Source organism: Ovis aries, chromosome 9, assembly GCF_016772045.2.
Source record: "Ovis aries strain OAR_USU_Benz2616 breed Rambouillet chromosome 9, ARS-UI_Ramb_v3.0, whole genome shotgun sequence".
Taxonomy (NCBI): domain Eukaryota; kingdom Metazoa; phylum Chordata; class Mammalia; order Artiodactyla; family Bovidae; genus Ovis; species Ovis aries.
Window position 1 is genome coordinate 76,758,770 of NC_056062.1, and position 21,720 is coordinate 76,780,489.

Below are 21,720 nucleotides of genomic sequence, written 5' to 3' on the forward strand. Positions count from 1 at the left end.
GACTGTATAGAGCTTCTCCATCTTTGGCTGCAAACAATATAATCAATCTGATTTCAGTGTTGAGCATCTGGTGATGTCCATGTGTAGAGTCTTGTGTTGTTGGAAGAGGGTGTTTGCTATGACCAGTGTGTTCTCTTGGCAAAATTCTATTAGCCTTTGCCCTGCTTCATTCCGTATTCCAAGGCCAAATCTGCCTGTTACTCCAGGTGTTTCCTGACTACCTACTTTTGCATTCCAGTCCCCTATAATGAAAAAGACATCTTTTTTGGGTGTTAGTTCTAAAAGGTCTTATAGGTCTTCATATAAGAAGGTCTTTCAGGACCGTTCAATTTCAGCTTCTTCTGCATTACTGGTTGAGGCATAGGCTTGAATTACCGTTATATTGAATGGTTTGCCTTGGAAATGAACAGAGATCATTCTGTCGTTTTTGAGATTGCATCCAAGTACTGCATTTCGGACTCTTTTGTTGACCATGATGGCTACTCCATTTCTTCTAAGGGATTCCTGCCCACAGTAGTAGATATAATGGTCATCTGAGTTAAATTCACCCATTCCAGTCCATCTTAGTTCGCTGATTCCTAGAATGTCGATGTTCACTCTTGCCATCTCCTGTTTGACCACTTCCAATTTGCCTTGATTCATGGACCTGACATTCCAGGTTCCTGCGCAACATTGCTCTTTACAGCATCGGACCTTGCTCTTATCACCAGTCACATCCACAACTGGGTATTGTTTTTGCTTTGGCTCTGTCCCTTCATTCTTTCTGGACTTATTTCTCCACTGATCTCCAGTAGCATATTGGGCACCTACCAACCTGGGGAGTTCATCTTTCAGTGTCCTATCTTTTTCCCTTTTCCTACTGTTCATGGGGTTCTCAAGGCAAGAATACTAACGTGGTTTGCCATTCCCTTCTTTAATGGACCACATTCTGTCAGACCTCTCCACCAGGATCCATTGTCCGGCCTGGGTGGCCCCACACGGCATGGCTTAGTTTCATCAAGTTAGACAAGGCTGTGATCGGTGTGATCAGATTGGCTAGTGATTATGGTTTCAGTGTGTCTGCCTTCTGATGCCCTCTCGCAACACCTACAGTCTTACTTGGGCTTCTCTTACCTGGACGTGGGGTATGTCTTCACAGCTGCTCCAGCAAAGCGCAGCTGCTGCTCCTTACCTTGGACGAGGGGTACCTCCTCACAGCTGCCCCTCCTGACCTTGAATGTGGAGTAGCTCCTCTCAGCCCTCCTTCGCCTGCGCAGCCATACCTGTTTGGTTTAACATAAATATTGGATTGTTTTTACTTTTCCCCCCACTGCAAATAGCATTTTATTTCTGAAATTGCTTTGGTGGGCTAACCTGAGATGCAGCCACCATTTCTAATGTGAAAAATATGCATTTCAAATTCTAGTAAGTTAGAGCGAATTTTCACAGTCCAGTGAATTTTCTTCACTGCTGGTGGCACATTATCTGACTCTTTAGTCTTTCTGAGTGTGTTTGTGGGCTCCTTTTGCCACTTTATTACTCCTCAGTGGCTTTACCAACTTCATAAGTTGATGCTTTACCCATAGATTGTCTAGAAAGTATTTACAGGTCCCTCTACATTGTCTAGGTTTAGTAGAACAGCAGGTCCTTTGTTATAACTGAATTTTCTCTTTACTGTAGAGCCTTGCTGGCACATTTCTGAATATTCTGGTGAACCTTGTTAAGAATTCAGAGAAACTGTCACGTGACAAAGAAAGATCCAATCTTAAGGCTTACGTGAGTATTTTCTACTGTGGACTTCTTCACAATATGCGAAACCTTGAATTTGGGCATATTCAGTTCTGTGATCAAGATGAAAAATGTGACCTGTTGTTAGACTTTGCTGCTGCTGCTGCTGCTGCTGCATCGCTTCAGTCATGTCCGACTCTGTGCATCCTTATAAACAGCAGCCCACCAGGCTCCCCCGTCCCTGGGATTCTCCAGACAAGAACACTGGAGTGGGTTGCCATTTCCTTCTCCAATGTATGAAAGTGAAAAGTGAAAGGGAAGGACTGCAGCCCACCAGGCTCCTCCATCCATGGGATTCTCCAGGCGAGAGTACTGGAGTGGGGTGCCATTGCCTTTTCCAATCGTTAGACTTCAGGCTTATTCAATTTGGAGGTTAGTAGTTTCTTAAGGACACAGAGAAACTCGCAAAATATACCATGCTTATTCTCACTCAAAAAATAGACAAGAAAGTCTTGCCCTTTTTACTGAGCCAATATTCAAAAGAATCCCAGTCTGAAAACCACAAGAATTCTTGCTGTGTTTTGGTTCAAAAACACCAAGTAGATTGTTTTTCATTATCTATTCTTAGAGAATTTAACCAAAGCACAGTACCTCTTGAAAAATCCTTGATACATATTTTAACTTTTAAGACTTTTGTGATACCTCTGTCTTTTTTGTATGATCCAGTTAATGAATACTATAGGGGAAAATAGAGAGATTACCCTTGAAAGAGAATTTTTTGCTGTTTTTTGAGTAACATCTTTCCAATGGGTTAGTTTCTTTTAAAAGTATTATATAGTATCATAATCTGAAGTTTATCTTATCTTGATTTCTGTAATTCTTAATCATAAGCAGATTTCCCCCTTATTTAGAATTACCCTTAACAGTTCCTTCTCACCCTGCATATCTGTGTTAATTCTATCTAGGATATCCCTCCAGTATGCCCCCTTCTCTCTGCCACTGTATTAGATCAGGTTATCCTCATTTCTTGCCTGGATTTCTACAATGACTTATTGATTGATCTCCCTGTCTCCAGACTTGAGCCCCTCCAATCCAACCTGTTTATATTGCCAACAAAATCATCTTTTTGAAAGACTGATATACTAAGACTATGCCATTTCCTTGACTTAGAATGCTTCAATGACTCCTACCATGGACTTATTAGGAAGATTAAATAAAATTCATTAAAAGCCCTTAATGCAGTGCCTGGCTCAGAACAGGCCCTCGGTCTACGTTACCATTTCCCCTTTGCCCCCATGGCAGCAGCAGAGCTTAACATGGCCCTGGACCAGAGGGGCAGTGGCTCTGTGGGAAACCAGGCTAAAAGGAGTACCGGCCAAGAATCTCACCAGACTCCAGAGCCAGGCTTTCCTGAATCCCTGCGAGGTTAGGCACAATAGCATCCAGTTCCATCTGTGTTCCAGAAAGACTTTGCCTGGTAAATTACAAGCCAGCTCATCTGTGACTAAGCTTTTGAAACCTTAGGAGCCATCTTTACAAACACATCAATCTCTGCCTTTGTTTTCTTCTTTTGGTTTGTTTTCTCTTTAACTCCTTAGTAAAGTTTCTTTTGTCAGGCTCTAACTTTTTCTTAAACGAATCAAGGAAGAGATGGTTGCAGGTGGGGTAGAGATGCACACGCATGCTTGTACACTGAGAGACCCGAGAGATTGCTAGGGGCAGGGAGTGTCAGTGAAAGAGGTGTGGACAAACCCGTTGGTGAAGTGAGTCTACTCGGATGGATGCAATATTAGCATGGACACAGCTATTCCCATGGAGACCTCATCTTTCCATCTTCAGACAGTGGGCGTTTGGCAAAATCAGGTAGCTAGATAACCATAGAATAACCAAAGCAGAATAGGATCAGTACTGTAAAAAAGATGGACATTCTTAATTTCATGATAGGTCTCGTTTTTAAATTTAGTTTGCTGCTTTCCTTAGCTTTTCTCTTTCTATTAAAATTTGACCTCTGTGCTCTAAACAGCATTTGAAAGTGAAACTGACAGTCACTCCGTCGTGTCCAACTCTTTGCAACCCCCTGGACTGTAGCCCGCCAGGCTCCTTTGTCCTTGGGACTTCCCAGGCAAGATACTGGAGTGGGGAGCCCTGCTTTCCACCAGGGGACCTTCCCGACCCAGGGATCGAACCCACATCTGCATCTCCTGCAGTGGCGGGCAGACTTTTTACCCACTGAGCCATCAGGGAAGCCCCAGACAGCATCAAGCAGGTCCTTACGGAGTGTGAATTAAGTTAACTGTCTTTTTTCATGCTGATTTAGTTAACTTTTGAGCACATGATTCTGTTTTACCGTATAGAATATCTCAAGTACAGTAAGAAGCAAATATATGAAAGAGAACTACTGTGTGTGCATGTGAGTGTGCGTGTAAGGAACTTCCTGTCTGTGTCTTCTGACAATGTAATAAAGCTAAACCTAAGCACTTAATGTCTTGCTTTACTTTAAAAATATCTCAGTCTTTTTATATGATGAAAACTGCAATCGGGCTTTATGATAATTTAATTGCAATTTTGATCCAGCAGACATGGGAAAACTTAGACATTTTAATGGAAAATAAGATATAATTGATAACTCTGATGTTTCTCTTTGGTGAAGTCATTTATTAGAGGCGGGAGACCAAGAAGAATAAGAAATAGTACTTTTCTAAATGACTTCACTCTCTTGATTTAGTTTGGCTTCTCTGAATCTCAACTCACCTCATGTTTCTTTACAGGCACATTCCATCCACCACATCCGAACAATGTCCTACGTTTTTGTAAATGATTCTTCTCAGACTAATGTACCCTTGCTGCAGGCCTGTATTGATGGAGACTTTAACTACTCCAAGAGGCTTTTGGAAAGTGGCTTTGACCCAAATATCCGCGACAGCAGGGGCAGAACAGGCCTTCACCTCGCAGCAGCCCGAGGGAATGTAGACATCTGCCAGTTGTTACATAAATTTGGTGCTGATCTCCTGGCCACTGATTATCAGGGAAACACGGCTCTTCATCTCTGTGGCCATGTGGATACTATTCAATTCTTGGTTTCCAATGGACTCAAAATTGATATTTGGTAAGTTCTGTGGTTTTTGAAGTCTCGTCACTTCCTCCCATTAGCCTCTCAACCAGTGGTCTACTCTTGAAATCTATCGATTTTGTTTCCTCATTGATCAAGTGTAGTGACAAGCTCAGAAAGGTATTGAGGACAATGAGTGAAGGAACAGGAGCCTGACTTCTAGATTTGTGCTGAAGCAATGTAAAGTTTTCTATGAAAATAGTGGCTAAGTTCTGCTACTAATTAATTAGGTATTATAAGACAAGGGAAAAAGAAGAACTAACATTTGTTGAAAATCTATTATGACCTGGGCACTGCGTTTACTGTGTTAGCTCATTTACCCTTCAGAATGAATAGCTCTTAAGTATTCGTTTTATAGATGAAATAGCTGAGACAAGAATTCTGGGTTAAATGACTTAACACAGTTGGAATTTAAAACTAGTTCCACCTGGTTCCAAAGCTTGTTTGCCTTCTATCATGTAATATACCATGCTAGCTTCATTATCTCTCTGGACTCAGAGTCCTTCTTATACTGAACAATTTGAAGTAGTGTTTTTTGTTTTGTTTTTGTGATACCTTGTCTCTTGAGTAGGAATAAAATCAGGTCACTTTAAAAAGAAACCTTGACCTTTAAGCTACATTTTTTATGCCTAATTTATTGGTGCTATAATGTCCCTAAATCCGAATAAGACAGTAAATGATACTGCTACTATAGAACAAAATGTGGTAGGAATTAACTATAAGGTTCAGTGTTAGTTGGGCTTTCTCCTGTTGTTAAATGGTTAGGTGAACCAAAGCAGATTATTTGATTGCTTTTGAGCTTGGGTTTTTTTTCCTTTTGGTTCTTAGACATTTTAAAAAATAGACACTCTTCTCATGAAATATATAAATGTCAGATAAGAATGAATCTAGAATCTAGACTTTTCCAATTAGTTTCTAGGAAGATGCCCTTTTTTTCTTTATTCTCATTTATCTACTCTTAACTAGTATATATGTTTCCTTTTTCCTAAAAGAAAAAAAAGGTTAACTCAAAATTCAGGCTCCATCTCAACCACTGGTTCTGCTCTGGTTTTAAATTTTGAGTTAATGGGGCCCATGCCTTCCTCACTGAGATCTCCACAAATGGCTAATAACAGTGTAGTGTAACAGCTATTTTTATTTTTATGAACTTTTTAGCAACCATCAAGGTGCTACACCCCTAGTTCTGGCAAAGCGCAGGGGAGTGAATAAAGATGTCATCCGATTGCTGGAATCGTTGGAAGAACAGGAGGTAAAAGGATTTAACAGAGGAACTCACTCAAAACTAGAGACCATGCAGACAGCTGAGAGTGAAAGGTACTTAAGATTTCATTTTTTTAAGAGGCAAGTCACTTCAAGTGAATCTTTTTTTGTGGTTTGTTTCTTTTGTCTTTTTTAATGTATTTGTTTTTAATTGGAGGATAATTGCTTTACAGTATTGTGCTGGTTTCTGCCATACATCCACATGGATCAGCCATAGGCATCCACATGTCCCCTCCCTCTTGAGCCTCCCCGACACCACCGCCCCGCCATCCTACCTCCCAGGGTGTCACAGAGCACCAGTGTGAGCTCCCTGCGGCAGGTCTCAAGTCCCCGCCAGCCCTCTGCTTTCTGTGTGATGACATACATTTCAGTGCTCCTCTCTCAGTCCGTCCCGCCCCCCCCTTCCCCCTCTGTGGCCACAAGCCTGTTCTCTGTGTCTGTGTCTCCGTTGCTCCCCTGCGAGTAGGATCGTCAGTACCGTCTTTGTAGAGTCCATTTACATGTGTTAACATACACGGTATTTTTCACTTTCTGACTTACTTCACTCTGTTTAATAGGCTCTAGGTTCATCTGCCTCATTAGAATTGACTCAAATGCGTTCCTTTTTGTAGCTGAGTAATATTCCATCTTGTATATCTTCTATAGCTTCTTTATCCATTCATCTGTCTATGGACATCTAGATTCTTCCATGTCCTAGCTGTTGTAAATAGTGCTGCAATGAACATTGGGGTGCATATGTCTTTTTAAATTATGGTTTTCTCAGAGTACATGTCCATTAGTGGGATTGTTGGGTCATATGGTAGTTTTATTTCTAGTTTTTGGTTTTTTTTTAAGGAATCTGCATACTGTTCTCCATAGTGGCTGCATCAATTTACATTCCCACCAGCAGTGCAGGAAGGTTCCTCCTCTCCACACCCTCTCCAACATTCGTTGTTTGTGGGTTTTTTGATGATGGCTATTCTGACCAGTGTGAGGTGAAACCTCACTGTAGTTTTGATTTGCATTTCTCCAATTATGAGGGACGTTGAACATCTTTTCATGTGTTTATTAACCATCTGTATGTCTTTGGAGAAATACCAGTTTAGGTCTTCTGCCCACTTTTGATTGAGGTGTTGTTTTTCTGACATTGAGCTCCATGAGCTGCTTATATATTTTGAAGATTAATCCTTTGTCAGTTGTCTCATTTGCTATTATTTTCTCCCTTTCTGAGAGTTGTCTTTTCACCTTGTTAATATTAATATTTTCCTTTGCTGTGCAAAAGCTTTTAAGTTTAGTCAGGTCCCACTTGTTTATTTTTGTTTTTATTTCCATTACCCTAGAAGGTGGTCGTAGAGGATCTTGCTGTGATTTATGCCAAAGAGTGTTCTGCCTGTGTTTTCCTCTAAGAGTTTTATAGTTTCTGGTCTTACATTGAGTGAATCTTTTATGACAACTTTTTGTCAGCTTTATATTTATTTGCTTTCAAGTAAAGTGCTGATACTTTCTTTGAACTCTCTCTTGGTCCTTATGGCTCCAGATTACAATTGAAGAGCCATTAACAGGAAGCACTGTGTGTCCACATGCACAGAATGTTCTGTTAGCCACTATGCAGGGCAGCCTGCTGTATTGGCAATACAAGGGAGAAGAGCCGAATAGGAGGGAAGGAAACAGGAGTTTGAGAATTTAGGTACAGGTCACAAAAAGAATGGGATTTCAAAAAAGGCAGAGAAAGATAGAAGAACTTGGACAATATTAGGAAAGGTAGTTTCAGAGATAGGGGATTAAAGTACTAAGGGAAAAGTAAAACAGGAGGAGAGTAAGATAAGATTTAACACATACACAGTTCAGTGATGTGAAAGTGACTTTGACATGAGTTGGAACAAATGAAGTTTGGGCTCCTGTATGTAACTGAAGCTGAGATGGAGTGACTGACGGGGTCTCAAATATCTCATCATTCCTCATCTAAAAGCAGTTTAGAACATAGTTCAGGAAGCTCTGACAAGGTAATCAGTCATCTTTTCTCTTGGCGTCACAGGCTCAACAGGTAAAGTCTCTAGGCCAGATTTAGTTGTACCAGCCTGTAGTTTGGTTGGCCACCATGTAATTTCAGCCTTCCAGACATTGCAAGGTAAGAAGTATAATGAACTTGCATGATCTCCTCCCAGATTTTTCAGGGGACTGGGGCCCTCATTAGCTACTGACTCAGTAGCAGATTGACCAGGACTTAGAATTAGGAGCATATGGTCCACTTAGACTGTTGGGATCATTGTTTCTGTGAGTTCCAGATGAAATCCTCTCTGGCTATCATACTTCACCCTTAATTTGATTCCTCTGTGCGCATGACCCCTTTCCTCCCTCTTCATTAGTACTTCTTCGGGACCACTAATACCACTCTCAAGTTTAGGATTATTTTGTTTGTGGCAAATACTTATTATTGTCCAAAGAAATTAAAGTGTTTTACTTCTAAAACGGTGCATGCTCCTCATGGCTTATCACTGAAGGCTGGCAAGTACATAAAATAAGAAGTCAGCGGTGCACTGGCAAGCCCTTCTCTCACCTGCGTGCTCTGGATTGGCAGTCAGATTGCTCTAAGAAATTTAGTGACATTGAGTTATCTGGTTTTGTTAAAGATCATATGCTTCTAAAATAACTTGAAATTTATTTTCATCATGACTTTGGGCTTCTTTACCATGAAAAATGTTCTAGATGCGCTCTTCCTGGTGTATTTTCAGGACCTTGCTTGGTATATTTTGTTACTAGCCAGTTTCTTGGCATCTCTGTATTAGAAATATGTTTTATTTTGCCTCAGTTGTGATTCCTTATTAACTCAGAAGTGATTAGTCACTTGAGCAGTGCAGTGTGAAATATTTTTTCCTGCTTCTTTCACATACTTGCCATTGTACTTCAGTATGAGAATTCATATTATTTACAGCATTAGGTAAAGCTCGTTCTTTAAAAACTGAATTATTAATACTTGTACTACCTAATTGCCGAGTCTTACTCCTGCCCTTCAGTGTCATGATAGGAAGGTGTGGTTGAAGCTTAAATTAGAAAGCTTAAAGGCAGCATCATTGGTCATTAGGGAAAATGCAGATTGAAACCAGAGTGAAATACCACTTCATACCCAACAGAACAGCTGCAGTCAAAAAGGTGGACAATAACAAGTACTGGCAATGATGTAGGAAAATGAGCCACCGTACATTGCTGGTGGGAATGTAAAATAGCTGCTGTGGAAAACAGTCTGGCAAGTCCTCAAAAAGTTACAGAGTCACCATATGACCTAACAATTCCACTTTTAGGTATATATCCAAGAAAATTGAAAACACATGTTTACACAAACACTTGTATGCAAATTTCATAGAAGCTTTATTTATGATAGCCAAAAGGTAGAAACCACCCAAAAGTCCATCATTGGTGAATGGATAAGCAAAATGTCATCTATCCATTCAGTGAAATGTTATCCCACTATAGAAAGTAATGAAATACTGACACGTGCCACAACACCGATGAGCCTTGAGAACATGCTGCGTGAGAGAAGCCAGGCACAAAGGGCAGCAGTGGGTGCCGGGGGCAGGGGCAGGGGCAGGGACAGGGGCGGTGGCTGCTGAAGGGCACAGGGTTCAGTGTGGCGGTAAGACGAAATTAGATAGTGGAGGCGGCTCTGCAGCTTTGTTAATTCTCTAAATAACACTAAATCTTGTACTTTAGAAAGATGAATTTTATGGTACATGAATTATATCAACTTAAAAAAAGTGAGGGGGAAGCTTAAAGGTGTTGGCTAGACATGGCATTGTGGCATAGCTATGTGATGATTAGCCTTTTCTAGAACAGGGGATAAAGCAAGATTTTGAATGTATTTAGTATTTTCCTGTTCCCTTATAATTTCCTGAAACATAGCATAACTTCTTAAGGGCCTATAAATCAAGTTGATGAAAAATATTTCCCTACACCATTTAACCTAAGTTTAATTTAGTTCCTTTTTATTTTAGGTATGGGCTGACAGGGACGGGGTAGATGGCTCAGTGTACAAAAAAAATTACACATTGTGCGCACAGACCATCACACTAGGATCACATATTTCCTAGATAGTAGAAAATATTTCACTGGATCAAGTCACCATAGACAGTTCTGAGTGTCAGAACTTCATGAGCTCTTAGAGAAGGCGCGACTGAAGTCTCATTTTATAGGTCCCCACCCCACCCCCACTGTCCAAAAGTAGAATGTTCCTAGGAAACTTTTCCTTAAGTTGAGATGGCATAAAGTGAAGAACCTTAGGACTCATCTTACTAACAGATGCACAAAACAAACTGAGATAAAACACAGGTGCTCAAACACCGTGCAGGCTGGGGTGGCTGGACACTGAGATGCTGTGAGGTTCCTGAGCTTGGTGGTGCCAGTCTTGCTGCAAGACAAACGCTGAACACTGTTTTGCTTTATGCCTTTCTTCCTATAAAAGCAAAAATCCTCTTGGGATTTCTTTTAATTAGCAAATAGTGGTGGTATAGTGGATGTTTCTTAAAAGTGAGGTGGCATAAAGTGAACTTTCAAAAAATGGGGGATACCTGTATATCTAACACCTTTAAGTATGAGAGCATTTTGAATCAGATGTAGTCAATGAATTTCATGTAAGTCAAAATGAAGACATTATTCGAGCAGGAAGTACAACCATTTAAAAATATGTTGTTCAGGGTCTCTGTGTATCAAGCTAACTCAGATGTTTTAAAAGCCTTTTTTTTAAACAGAGTAAGTGAAATATCTGTGGCTAAGGAGTTTGGGATTTGTGATAACTTTGTAGTCATATAAAACTTAAGTGCTTTATGCCCCTCCACATGTGGTTATTCTAATAAATAGAGAAGTGAGCCCCCCCCCCCAAAAAAAATTAACCTCTACTGAACTTCACAGAGTTCTAATCTTATCTTTGAACTTGCTAGAGTTTTCTTTAAATTTTTGTATTGTTATAAATTCCCATTAAAAATGTCTTCTCCTATTCAGAAGATAAACATTTTTTTAACATATAAAAAAAAGTTTGGCTGGCAAACAGACTGGTCCTTTACAAAGTCATTTTCCTAGGATTGTAAAAGACACTAATGCCAGGAAAGGCTGAGAGGTCTGTGGTTAAGAGTGTCGGTGAATAAAGTAAAATTGTAACTTACCAAAAAAACCTGTCAACTATGCATGGTGACCCAGGCTCTAAGACCTTGTTTTGTGCTGTCTCCATTGTTCTGTCCCAAGATGGTCAGAAGAATGTGAAAAGGAGTTTAGGAAGAAGAACAGCAGCAATCACTAGTCGATACCTATGATCACGGTCATTGCGGCTTTATCTAAATGACTCCCTGCTACTGGTCCTGCATGCTGTGACATAGTTGTGGGCTAGTCTCCTGGAGCTTCGAGCTCATCACCGAGCAGTGTGCCAGTGTCGAGAGAGTGCCAGTGTCAGGCGGGCTCCATTTGGGGCAGCCGTGTCCTCGCTTAGGTAGTTTTTATGGCACTTGCACTGTTATTTTCAGCTAGACTCAGCCTTTATACAGAGGAGAAGTAAACTGACCTTGTGTTATTGTACAAGATAGCGCTAAAACCAGTGGGAGGAAGCTATTACGAGGAATCACTAATGGCTAGCCCTGTCCAAGTGTACCACATAGTAAGCATCCATTATTAGAGTATTTCAGTTTAAAGAAGGAATTCCTTCATTGGTCAGATTATTGAACTAAATTGATAAAAATCTGCCTTTAAGATTCACACACTGCTCAAGACTTCTTCCCTGGTGGCTCAGAGGTTAAAGCGTCTGCCTGCAATGCAGGAGACCCGGGTTTGATCCCTGGGTTGGGAAGATCCCCTGGAGAAGGAAATGGCAACCCACTCCAGTATTCTTGCCTTGAGAATCCCATGGAGGGACGAGCCTGGCAGGCTACAGTCCACGGGGTCGCGAAGAGTTGGACACGACTGAGCGACTTCACTTTTACTTTCAAGACTTCTGCTTCACAGTTGGAATGTTTTTGTTGTTGTTCAGTTGTGCCCAACTCTTTGCAACCCCATGGACTGTAGCATGCCAGCTTCCCTGTTCTTCACCATTTCCTCGAGTGTGCTCAGACTCATGTCCATTGAGTTGATGATGCCATCTAACCATCTCATCCTCTGTTGCCCCCTTTTCCTCCTGCCCTCAATCTTACTAGCATAAAGGTCTTTCCCAATGAATCGGCTTGTATCAGATAGCCTAACTATTGGAGCTTCTAACTTTGACTCTTCTAGAAACTTAACCAAGGAACATAATCATTATTGTTTAGCAATTTATGGTTCAAGGTAAATTGTCCAAATACTTGCAGATATTTAAATCGGTACATAAATGGGTATTTAAGTCAGTACATAAATGGGTTAGAATATATATGTCAGTTTTCTTCTCGTCAATGTATATTTTCAGGTTTGTCTTCTTAAACAGTGCAGTTTCTCTGGTTTTTTGTTTTTGAAATGGGCGACGTGTTGTTTCATGCCCTTTCTTTCCTTTGCTTCTCTCACAGCGCCATGGAAAGCCATTCGCTCCTCAATCCCAACCTGCAGCAGGGTGAGGGGGTCCTGTCCAGCTTCCGTACCACGTGGCAGGAGTTTGTAGAGGATCTGGGCTTCTGGAGGGTGCTGCTCTTGATCTTTGTCATTGCTCTGCTGTCTCTTGGCATCGCCTACTATGTGAGTGGGGTGCTGCCTTTCGTGGAAAACCAGCCTGAACTGGTGCATTAAAGAAGCTCACGGGAGAGGAGACGGATGCCAGTGTCCTGGCTTCCAGTGTTTGTTCTGGTTCTCAAAATCTCTTAGTGCAAAGCAGCGAGGGCTGTACTTTTGTTTCTTTTTGCATTTTTACACATTGTAATCCTTTTAGAAGAATAACCTGTCTGTTTGAACTAACTACATACTGTAGTCAAGGATGCTGTCCTAAAGCTACCTCCAGCTCAGCCTGACTTCTTAGGAAAGGCTCTGCATAGCCTTATTTGATAAAAATGTGGCATTGACTAACAAATGAGAGAGAGAGGATGAGACTAGGAAATCCTTGCTACAGAAACCTTACCCTAACATAAGACCAACTAGAGTGAAATGTTTAAAGGTTGTCTTATATGATCAGTTGTGGTTGGTAGTTTTGTTTTGTTTTTGTTTATTTTTGCAAGAGCTGCTTTTCGCTATTTACTTTCTCTGGGGAATAGTAGGGTAGGGGGGAAATGAAACCTTCAGCTTAAAACTTGAAGTGCTTTTTTCAGATCTTGTAGCACAAATCAGTATTGTTGGGATCTGTTTGGTTTATTTTAATATTTTCAAGTCTAGTCACAAACCAAACAGAACTTTTGAAAAGGAGTTATATTTTCCTCAAAAATGATTGATTTGATCTTATACTTATTTGTTTTTAAGATGTTTGATTTTTTTTGTGTGAGCTGCTTTGCTTGTTGTTAGTATCTGTGAAAAATGAACTTGAGAATTTTCAATCGAGAAACTTTTAATTTCCCCCTAGTGTTTATTTCAGAGATATCCTATTCATCAAAAATACAGTTGGAAGACTTTGTCTACTCAGTAGTTAGCAGGAATAAATATTGCTGATGTTTAATGTCACTGATTATGGTGAAAAATTCAGTTCTATAAGCTAGCCATGTTGTCATGATTATGTCATAGTTCATAATTTTTTCATTTCATGTGCAATCCTCTTTAGAGGCCCTGTTAGAACTGTCAAAACAATCCCATCCATGTCAGTTGTTCTCTGATGGAAAGAATGGATGGAGCATTCCCGAGTTAGCAGTGCTGAACAGTATTGTACCAGGTGTCTTTATGAATGGTAATACTATGTAAATTGAAATCTGGCCCCCAAACGATATTGCAGCTTTCTGCAGTGTGTTTGAAGGCCTCTTCTTAATGATTCTGCTATGTTTATATCATATTATTGGGTTATTAAAAAAAAGATATGAAGACATGATTCATTAGGTATAGTCAGAAAATTGTAATGAAAAAATTAATGGTTTTATTTTTTAGAACATAGTCATCTAAGCTACTGGTAATTGAATTGTTGCTAGAATTAGAAATCATAATTTAGACTAGAATTGGTATTTCTATGATTCTTTTTGCTTCTTAATATTTTCTCTTTTGCATTTATATATCTAGGATTGAGGCATTTTCTTTCATGTGACTTTATCCTGTCTTAAAGAGCTGTTCTGAAATTCCTGATTTACCTGACTGCCTCAGGGTCAGCTCATAGCATCTTCCTTTTAGATTAGCTGCAAACAAAATTAATCATACTTGGTGTAAATACAGCAAAAAGCAGTGGATGTTAGAATGGAGAACACTTCAGATTAAAAGCTTTGGAATTAGCTTTGTATTTGTTTGTAACTCTAAACAGATGTGCAAAATTGGTTAACATATATGTAAATATATTGCATTTTTAAAGATTAATGTTTCCTTTTAAGTGATGATTTCTTTGTATTCTGTTCTCTGCATTCTGTATTCAATAATATTACCAATAAATATATTTATAATCTCTTAATCACAATCTATTTTCATATTTATCATTGTCTTTCTTTTAATTTAGGATTTTTAAAAAATAGGTTCCAGTTGGCTGTTCAAAAAAGCAAAGAGCTTTTTTTGAAACCCCATGTAATATGTGTATCAAGTTTCATTTGTGTTTGCCTTGTAAATGCTCTGACACTAATTTGGGTGAATTACTTAGGGATTTAAGAGTGATAATGCTGCTGTTGCTGCGTCACTTCAGTCATGTTCAACTCTGCGACCCCATGGACTGTGGCCCACCAGGCTCCTCTGTCAGTGGGATTCTCCAGGCAAGAGTACTGGAGTGGGTTGCCACGCCCTTCTCCAAGGGATCTTCCTGACCCAGGGAGCGAACCCACATATCTTATGTCTCCTGCATTGACAGGTGGGTTCTTTACCACTAGCGCCACCTGGGAAGCCCAAGAGTGATAATAACTACCATGATTAAGTACCTCCCAATTGTACAGATCACTTTAAAGCCTCATCTCATTTAATCCTGAGACTTCCCTGGTGGCTCAGATTAAAGCGTCTGCCTACAATGTTGGAGACCTGTGTTCGATCCCTGAGTCGGGAAGATCCCCTGGAGAAGGAAATGGCAACCCACTCCAGTATTCTTGCCTGGAAAATCCCATGGACACAGTCCACAGGGTCGCAAAGAGTCTGACCCCACTGAGCGACTTCACTATCATTTAATCCTTATGATCATCCTTATGTTCCCTGTAAGATGAGGACACTGACACTATGAGGGTTAGGTAATTGGTCAGTTACTTAAGGTCAGACAGGCTATATTTGGAATAGCGATTCCACATTCAGGCTCTCTCCCCAATTATATGTTTGTTCTTTGCTTTTACCCTGCTGTCTGACCTGAGTCTGGCTGTGGAACCATCTAGAATCATACCTACTGCCATTTCAGCAGCACATGGTACTAAAATGTTCAGCCCTGTTTCTAAACACACCTTTTCCTCCTCCTATATGGCCCATGTTTCTGTAACTTCCCAGGGTTTCTAACCCATAATTTTGAATCAGATCCTGGCACGTTCAGAAAACCTAACACAGTTAACTTACCACACTTAGTAAACATGTATGTTGACTCTTGAACAGTATGAGGGTTAGGGACTCAGGGCGTTGACCAATGCATAGTTGAAAATCAGGGAGTAACTTTATAGTGAGCCCTTGGTACCCATGGTTCCACACCTGTAGATTCAGCCAAGAGTCGATGATCTTGTAGAACTACATATTTAATGAAAAAAAAAAAAAAAACCCACGTATAAGTGGACCCATGCAGTTCAACCCTTGTTCAAGGGTCAACTGAATTTTTTTGAGGGGGGTCTTTTTGATGATAGTTTTCATGAGAGCAGGGACTTAGACTATTTTTTTTCTCTCCTATTTGTTCACAGTGCACCCTGTAGAACTCTGAACACAAAGACTTTTTTTTTTAATCATAAGTGTATTTTTTCTTCGCAGATTAAGCATGTGCTTTCCACATGTTTCCTCCAACAGGCTGCATGTGTGTGAACGTGCTGACCATTTCTTCGCCATATGTCTGCCGCTGGGTGGAAGGACTAGAGTCTTATACTGCAGGCTCCTTGACATAAGAGCATACAGGCTTTGCACCAGCACAGCCTGCCTCACATATACCATGGGTTTAAAAAAAAAAAGCATAGTTGCTTCCTTTTTTACCACTTGGTATAGAAATACACAACAATGTTCTTTTATTGTTGTCGTTATTTTAACCAGGCCTCAGTCTTTGACTTGTGAAGTTGTTTATGCATGTATCAAAGTGCTTTCAGCTTCAAGAAGTCAAATGCAAATTCAAAGCAGCTTAAACCGTAAGAAATTAATTGATTTATGTAACCAGAAGCCCAGAGGCAGAGTTGACCCCAAGGGTGACAGAAACCAAATTTAGCTCAGTTCCTCCGTGCTTTTCACTTTGTCCTCCTATCTGTTGGTTTCATTTTCCAGATGGTTCTGAGATGAGTCCAGAATTTTCAGGCCTCATATTTGTAAGTGTGTAGAGAATAAGAAAAGAAACCATCTTTCCTTAGGTGTTCAGATGGTAAAGAATCTGCCTGCAATGAGGGACACCTGGGTTCGATCCCTGGGTTGGGAAGATCCTCTGGAGGAGGGCATGGCAACCCACTCCAGTGTTCTTGCCTGGAGAATCCCCATGGACCAAAGAGCCTGGTGGGCTGCAGTCTATGGGGTCAAAAAGAGTCAGACATGACTGAGCGACTAAGCACAGCACTCTTTATTTATTTTGTTCAAAACTTGACCAGGAACTTTACCTCTTCCTAAAAATCTTTTTCTTCACTGCAGTGCTAGTGATGATAATTGAGTCCCCCACATAACCCTGTGAGTGGGCACTGATGACTTCATTGTTTCTTCTAGTGTGGCTGTGCGTGGGCACTCACGTATCAAGATACACACTTTGTTATCAATTACTTTCCCTTTATTTTTCCTTTATATTACATGATTTATACTAAGTCATTCTATTAATTTCAGTAATTATTACTCACTTTTATCTGGGATGCCTACTACAGCTTCTTTTATCATCTCGGTTTACTTTTTCCTAGTAGTTTATTTTGGAGGGTATACTAGGAAGTAGCATTCCTCAAAGTTAATGGAACACTGGGGAGAAGGAAAGAGGCCAGCACTGGCTAAAGCACCCTTTAAAACTGTTCAAACTGTGACAATCCCAGCTATGCTAGATGAAGTAGAACTTTGAGATCAAGCCCACTCCTCTGGGCTCTGAAGTTGATTCAAAACAGTTTTCTAGGGAGGATCTCATCCTTGCTGTGGATACCTCCTTGGCATCCCTCAAAGTGCTGGTAGGCTGGCATTCTGTCCAGTCCTTCATGCGTTTGTTCTCTTCACTTTACATCATGAACAGACAGCTCCACGTCAGGCATTAGGGGTCTCCACTCACTGGGCAACAGAGGTTTGGACATGCTGTAGTTAGATGTCTGGGAATGTAGTCTGGAGTTCCTAGTTGTCTAACAGTCATCAGAAAACTTAGCTGATAACCATATTCACAGTGTTGCTTAGAAGCTGTGTTAGATTGGCACTGTCCAGACTTTCTGCAACAGTGGAGATTTTCTGTGTATATGTCTAGTGTCGTAGCCACTCATCATTGTGGCTGCTCAAATTCATTTAAATTAAATTAGAAATTCAATCCTTCATTAGCACAGTTATCCGAGCCTGAAACTCAAATGCGCTGTACGTTTAAAAACAAAACTAGCCACATTTCTAGTGCTCATTAGCCACAAGAGGCTGTTTTATGGACAGCACTTCTTTTCTGCTGTACCGGGTCTCAGCTGTGGCACATGAGGTCTTTAGTTTCGCCTGTGGGCTCTAGTTCCCTGACCAGGGCTTGACCTGGGCAGCCTGCTCTGGGAGTGCAGAGTCCTAGCCACTGGACCTTGGAAAATCACTAGTCGCAGGGAAGTCCTTGGATGGCAGTTTTTGCAGAAACTCTTGGACAGCAATATTCTCAAATCTCCCTTGGGCTCGTCGGGTTGGATAGAACTAGCTATGGAATGGAATGAAGGCAGTTTCCACCACAACTGCTTTTACTGAGCTCTTTGTTAACAAATAGTAACACAATGCAGTGCTTCTTAATTCTCAGCAGATTGCTCTTGTAGCCCCACCTCACAGTTAGGGCAACTGAGTCACCTGAGGCAGGTTGGAATAATGTCCCAGGTCCCACAGCTATTAACTGCCAGAGCTGGGGTTTGAAGTCAGACAGTATAAGACTGGGGTCTCTTCTAACCATTGCGCCGTGATGCCGCCCTCTCCTCAATCATGGTGCCATCATCTTGGAGTTTGAATTGTCTCTAGGACTAGCACTGTATTAACCACTGCATCTATTCTATAGAAAGTTATTGAGGATGCTGTTGGCACAATTCTCCTATATGAAGATCTGTGAGTGTTTTTTACAACCACAAAAAACTGCACTTCTGCTGAACTTTGCTTCCATCTTATGTTCTCTGTGAATTATGTAGTTGATCAAGTAGAATTCCTCTTCCTCATTGGACGCTGTCAACTTTAATGCCAGGTGAGAGTTCCATCAGAAATGACTGTAATATTAGTCATTATGGTGATTTATTAGGACCACATTCTTGATTCATTTTATATCCTCATCTTTAGTTCTATTTCCTATTCTAAATGTTCACTTTGAATTTATGCTATTCTGTAGTATTTAAGCCCTCTGTCACTTTTGGGTCATAATAGGGGATGGGTTGTTAATTAGGCAGTTATTAGTTTGGATTGATAGAACTACCACAAAACTACCTGTCATTTTCCAGAAACTAATGACATAAAATGTATTGACCTTTTGCAACTGGAAAAATAGTTTGTTGCCTCCTATTCAGAATGCAGTTATGGTTTTTGACATTGCTGCAATTGTGCTTGCCTTCTTTACATGTCTCTGTTGAAAAAGTATTTGAGTTCCGCTGAATAAGCAGGTAGTAGTCTAAACCCTGGAAGTCCAATGTCCTAGTTCTATTCTAGCATTTTCATGAATCATTTGAATGAAGCCTGAAAAATAAACTTTAATAAATACTAAGAATTTTAGAGATAGTGCGCCATTAGAAGTCATCTAGGGAGGGTAAAAGACTAGGAAGGGCTCAATGACTGTGGTCCCTCAGGTGTGAAGGACAGAACTGTTGTGCAAATCCACTTTACCACTCTTAGCTCAGGTACACCATCGCTTACTCTTGCGATCTCCATCCCCACAACGCCCACAGACCATTCTAATGTTATTTAAAAATACAACTTAGAGCATTCTCTGTCACCACACACGAAAATAACCTCAAAATGAATTAAAGACCTAAATGTAAGACCCGACACTATAGAACTCTTAAAGGAAAAGAGAGGCAGAATGCTCTGAAATAAATCACAGCAAGATCTTTTCTGATCCCCCTCCTAGAGTAATCGGAGAAGGCAATGGCACCCCACTCCAGTACTTGTGCCTGGAAAATCCCATGGACGGAGGAGCCTGGTGGGCTGTAGTCCATGGGGTCGCGAAGAATCGGACACAACTGAGCGACTTCACTTTTACTTTTCACGTTCATGCATTGGAGAAGGAAATGGCAACCCACTCCAGTGTTCTTGCCTGGAGAATCCCAGGGACAGGGGAGCCTGGTGGGCTGCCATCTCTGGGGTCACACAGAGTTGGACACGACTGAAGCAACTTAGCAACAGCAGCAGCCTAGAGTAAAATGAAAACAAAATAAAACAAAAACAAAAATAAATAAACAAAAATAAAAACAAAAATAAACAAATGGGACCTAATTAAACTTAAACTTTGCACAGTGAAGGAAATCATTAATAAAATGGAAAGACAACCCACCGAGTGGGAGAAAGTATTTGCAAATGAAGTGATTGACAAGGGATTAATCTCCAAAATATAACAACAGCTCATACATCTCACTATTAAACAAACAACCCAATCAAAAAATGAGCAGAAGATCTAAACAGACATTTCTCCAAAGAAGACATACAAATGGCCAAGAGGCATATGAAAAGATGTTCAACATCTGTAATTATCAAATAAAGGCAAATAAAAATAACAATGAGGTATCACCTCACATTGGTCAGAATGGCCATCATCAGAAAATCTACAAACAATAAATGCTGGAGAGAGTATGGAGGAAAGGGAACCCTCCTACACTGTTGGTAGGGATGGAAATTGGTACAGCCACTATTGAGAACAGTGTGGAGGTTCTTGAAAGAACTAGAAACAGACCTATCATGTGATCCAGCAATCTCACTCCTGAATATACATCCGGAGAAAACCATAATTCGAAAAGACACATGTACTTCAATGTTCATTGCAGTACTATTTACAATAGCCAGGATGTGGAAGCAACCTAAATGTCCATGGACAGAGGAGTGGATAAAAAAGAAAAAGTGTGTATGTGTGTGTGTGCGTGCGTGCGTGTGCGTGCATGCGTGTGCGTGCGTGTGCGTGTGTGCATGCGTGTGCGTGCTCAGTCATGGCCAACTCTTTGTGACCCCATGGACTGCAGCCCACCAAGCCCCTCTGTCCATGGAATTCTCTAGGCAAGAGCACTGGAGTGGGTTACCATTTCCTTCTCCAGGGAGTCTTCCAGACCCAGGGATTGAACCCGTGTCTCCTGTGTCTCCTACATTGGCAAGCAGATTCTTTACCACTGTGCCAACCATATATATATATACACATACACATGGACATCACCAGATGGTCAACACTGAAATCAGATTGATGATATTCTCTGCAGCAAAAGATGGAGAAACTCTATACAGTCAACAAAAACAAGACCAGGAGCTGACTGTGGCTCAGATCATGAACTCCTTATTGCCAAATTCAGACTTAAATTGAAGAAAGCAGGGAAAACCGCTAGACCATTCAGGTATGACCTAAATCAAATTCCTTATGATTATACAGTGGAAGTGAGAAATAGATTTAAGGGCCTAGATCTGATAGACGGAGTGCCTGATGAACTATGGAATGAGGTTCGTGACATTGTACAGGAGACAGGGATCAAGACCATCGCCATGGAAAAGAAATGCAAAAAGCAAAATGGCTGCCTGGGGAAGCCTTACAAATAGCTGTGAAAAGAAGAGAAGTGAAAAGCCAAGGAGAAAAGGAAAGATATGAGCATCGGAATGCAGAGTTCCAAAGAACAGCAAGAAGAGATAAGAAAGCCTTCTTCAGTGATCAATGCAAAGAAATAGAGGAAGAGAACAGAATGGAAAAGACTAGAGATCTCTTCAAGAAAATTAGAGATGCCAAGGGACCATTTCATGCAAAGATGGGCTCGATAAAGGACAGAAATGGTATGAACCTAACAGAAGCCGAAGATATTAAGAAGAGATGGCAAGAATACACAGAAGAACTGTACAAAAAGAGCTTCACAACCCAGATAATCACGATGGTGTGATCACTCATCTAGAGCCAGACATCTTGGAATGTGAAGTCAAGTGGGCCTTAGAAAGCATCACTACTAACAAAGCTAGTGGAGGTGATAGAATTCTAGTAGAGCTATTTCAAATCCTGAAAGATGATGCTGTGAAAGTGCTGCACTCAATATGCCAATAAATTTGGAAAACTCAGCAGTGGCCACAGGACTGGAAAAGGTCAGTTTTCATTCCAATGCCAAAGAATACTCAAA

At 40.7% G+C, this 21,720-nt stretch overlaps 1 protein-coding gene across 7 annotated transcripts in view; it reads left to right on the forward strand.

Annotated features, from left to right (window-relative positions):
• ANKRD46 (ankyrin repeat domain 46) overlaps positions 1-21,720 on the forward strand; it is an 89,853-nt gene that overhangs the window by 38,197 nt on the left and 29,936 nt on the right. For 3 of the 7 annotated variants that reach the window (XM_060393877.1, XM_060393879.1, XM_004011810.4), the window contains 4 exons: positions 1,660-1,755; positions 4,476-4,813; positions 5,972-6,130; positions 12,568-14,564. In XM_060393877.1, the coding sequence (XP_060249860.1) occupies positions 1,660-1,755; positions 4,476-4,813; positions 5,972-6,130; positions 12,568-12,784 (810 nt within the window). In that variant the 3' untranslated portion in view covers positions 12,785-14,564. Of the gene's footprint in view, positions 1-1,659; positions 1,756-4,475; positions 4,814-5,971; positions 6,131-12,567; positions 14,565-21,720 lie in introns of those variants that run through there. The other 4 variants (XR_009595089.1, XM_060393878.1, XM_060393880.1 and 1 more) reach the window with 2 other exon arrangements.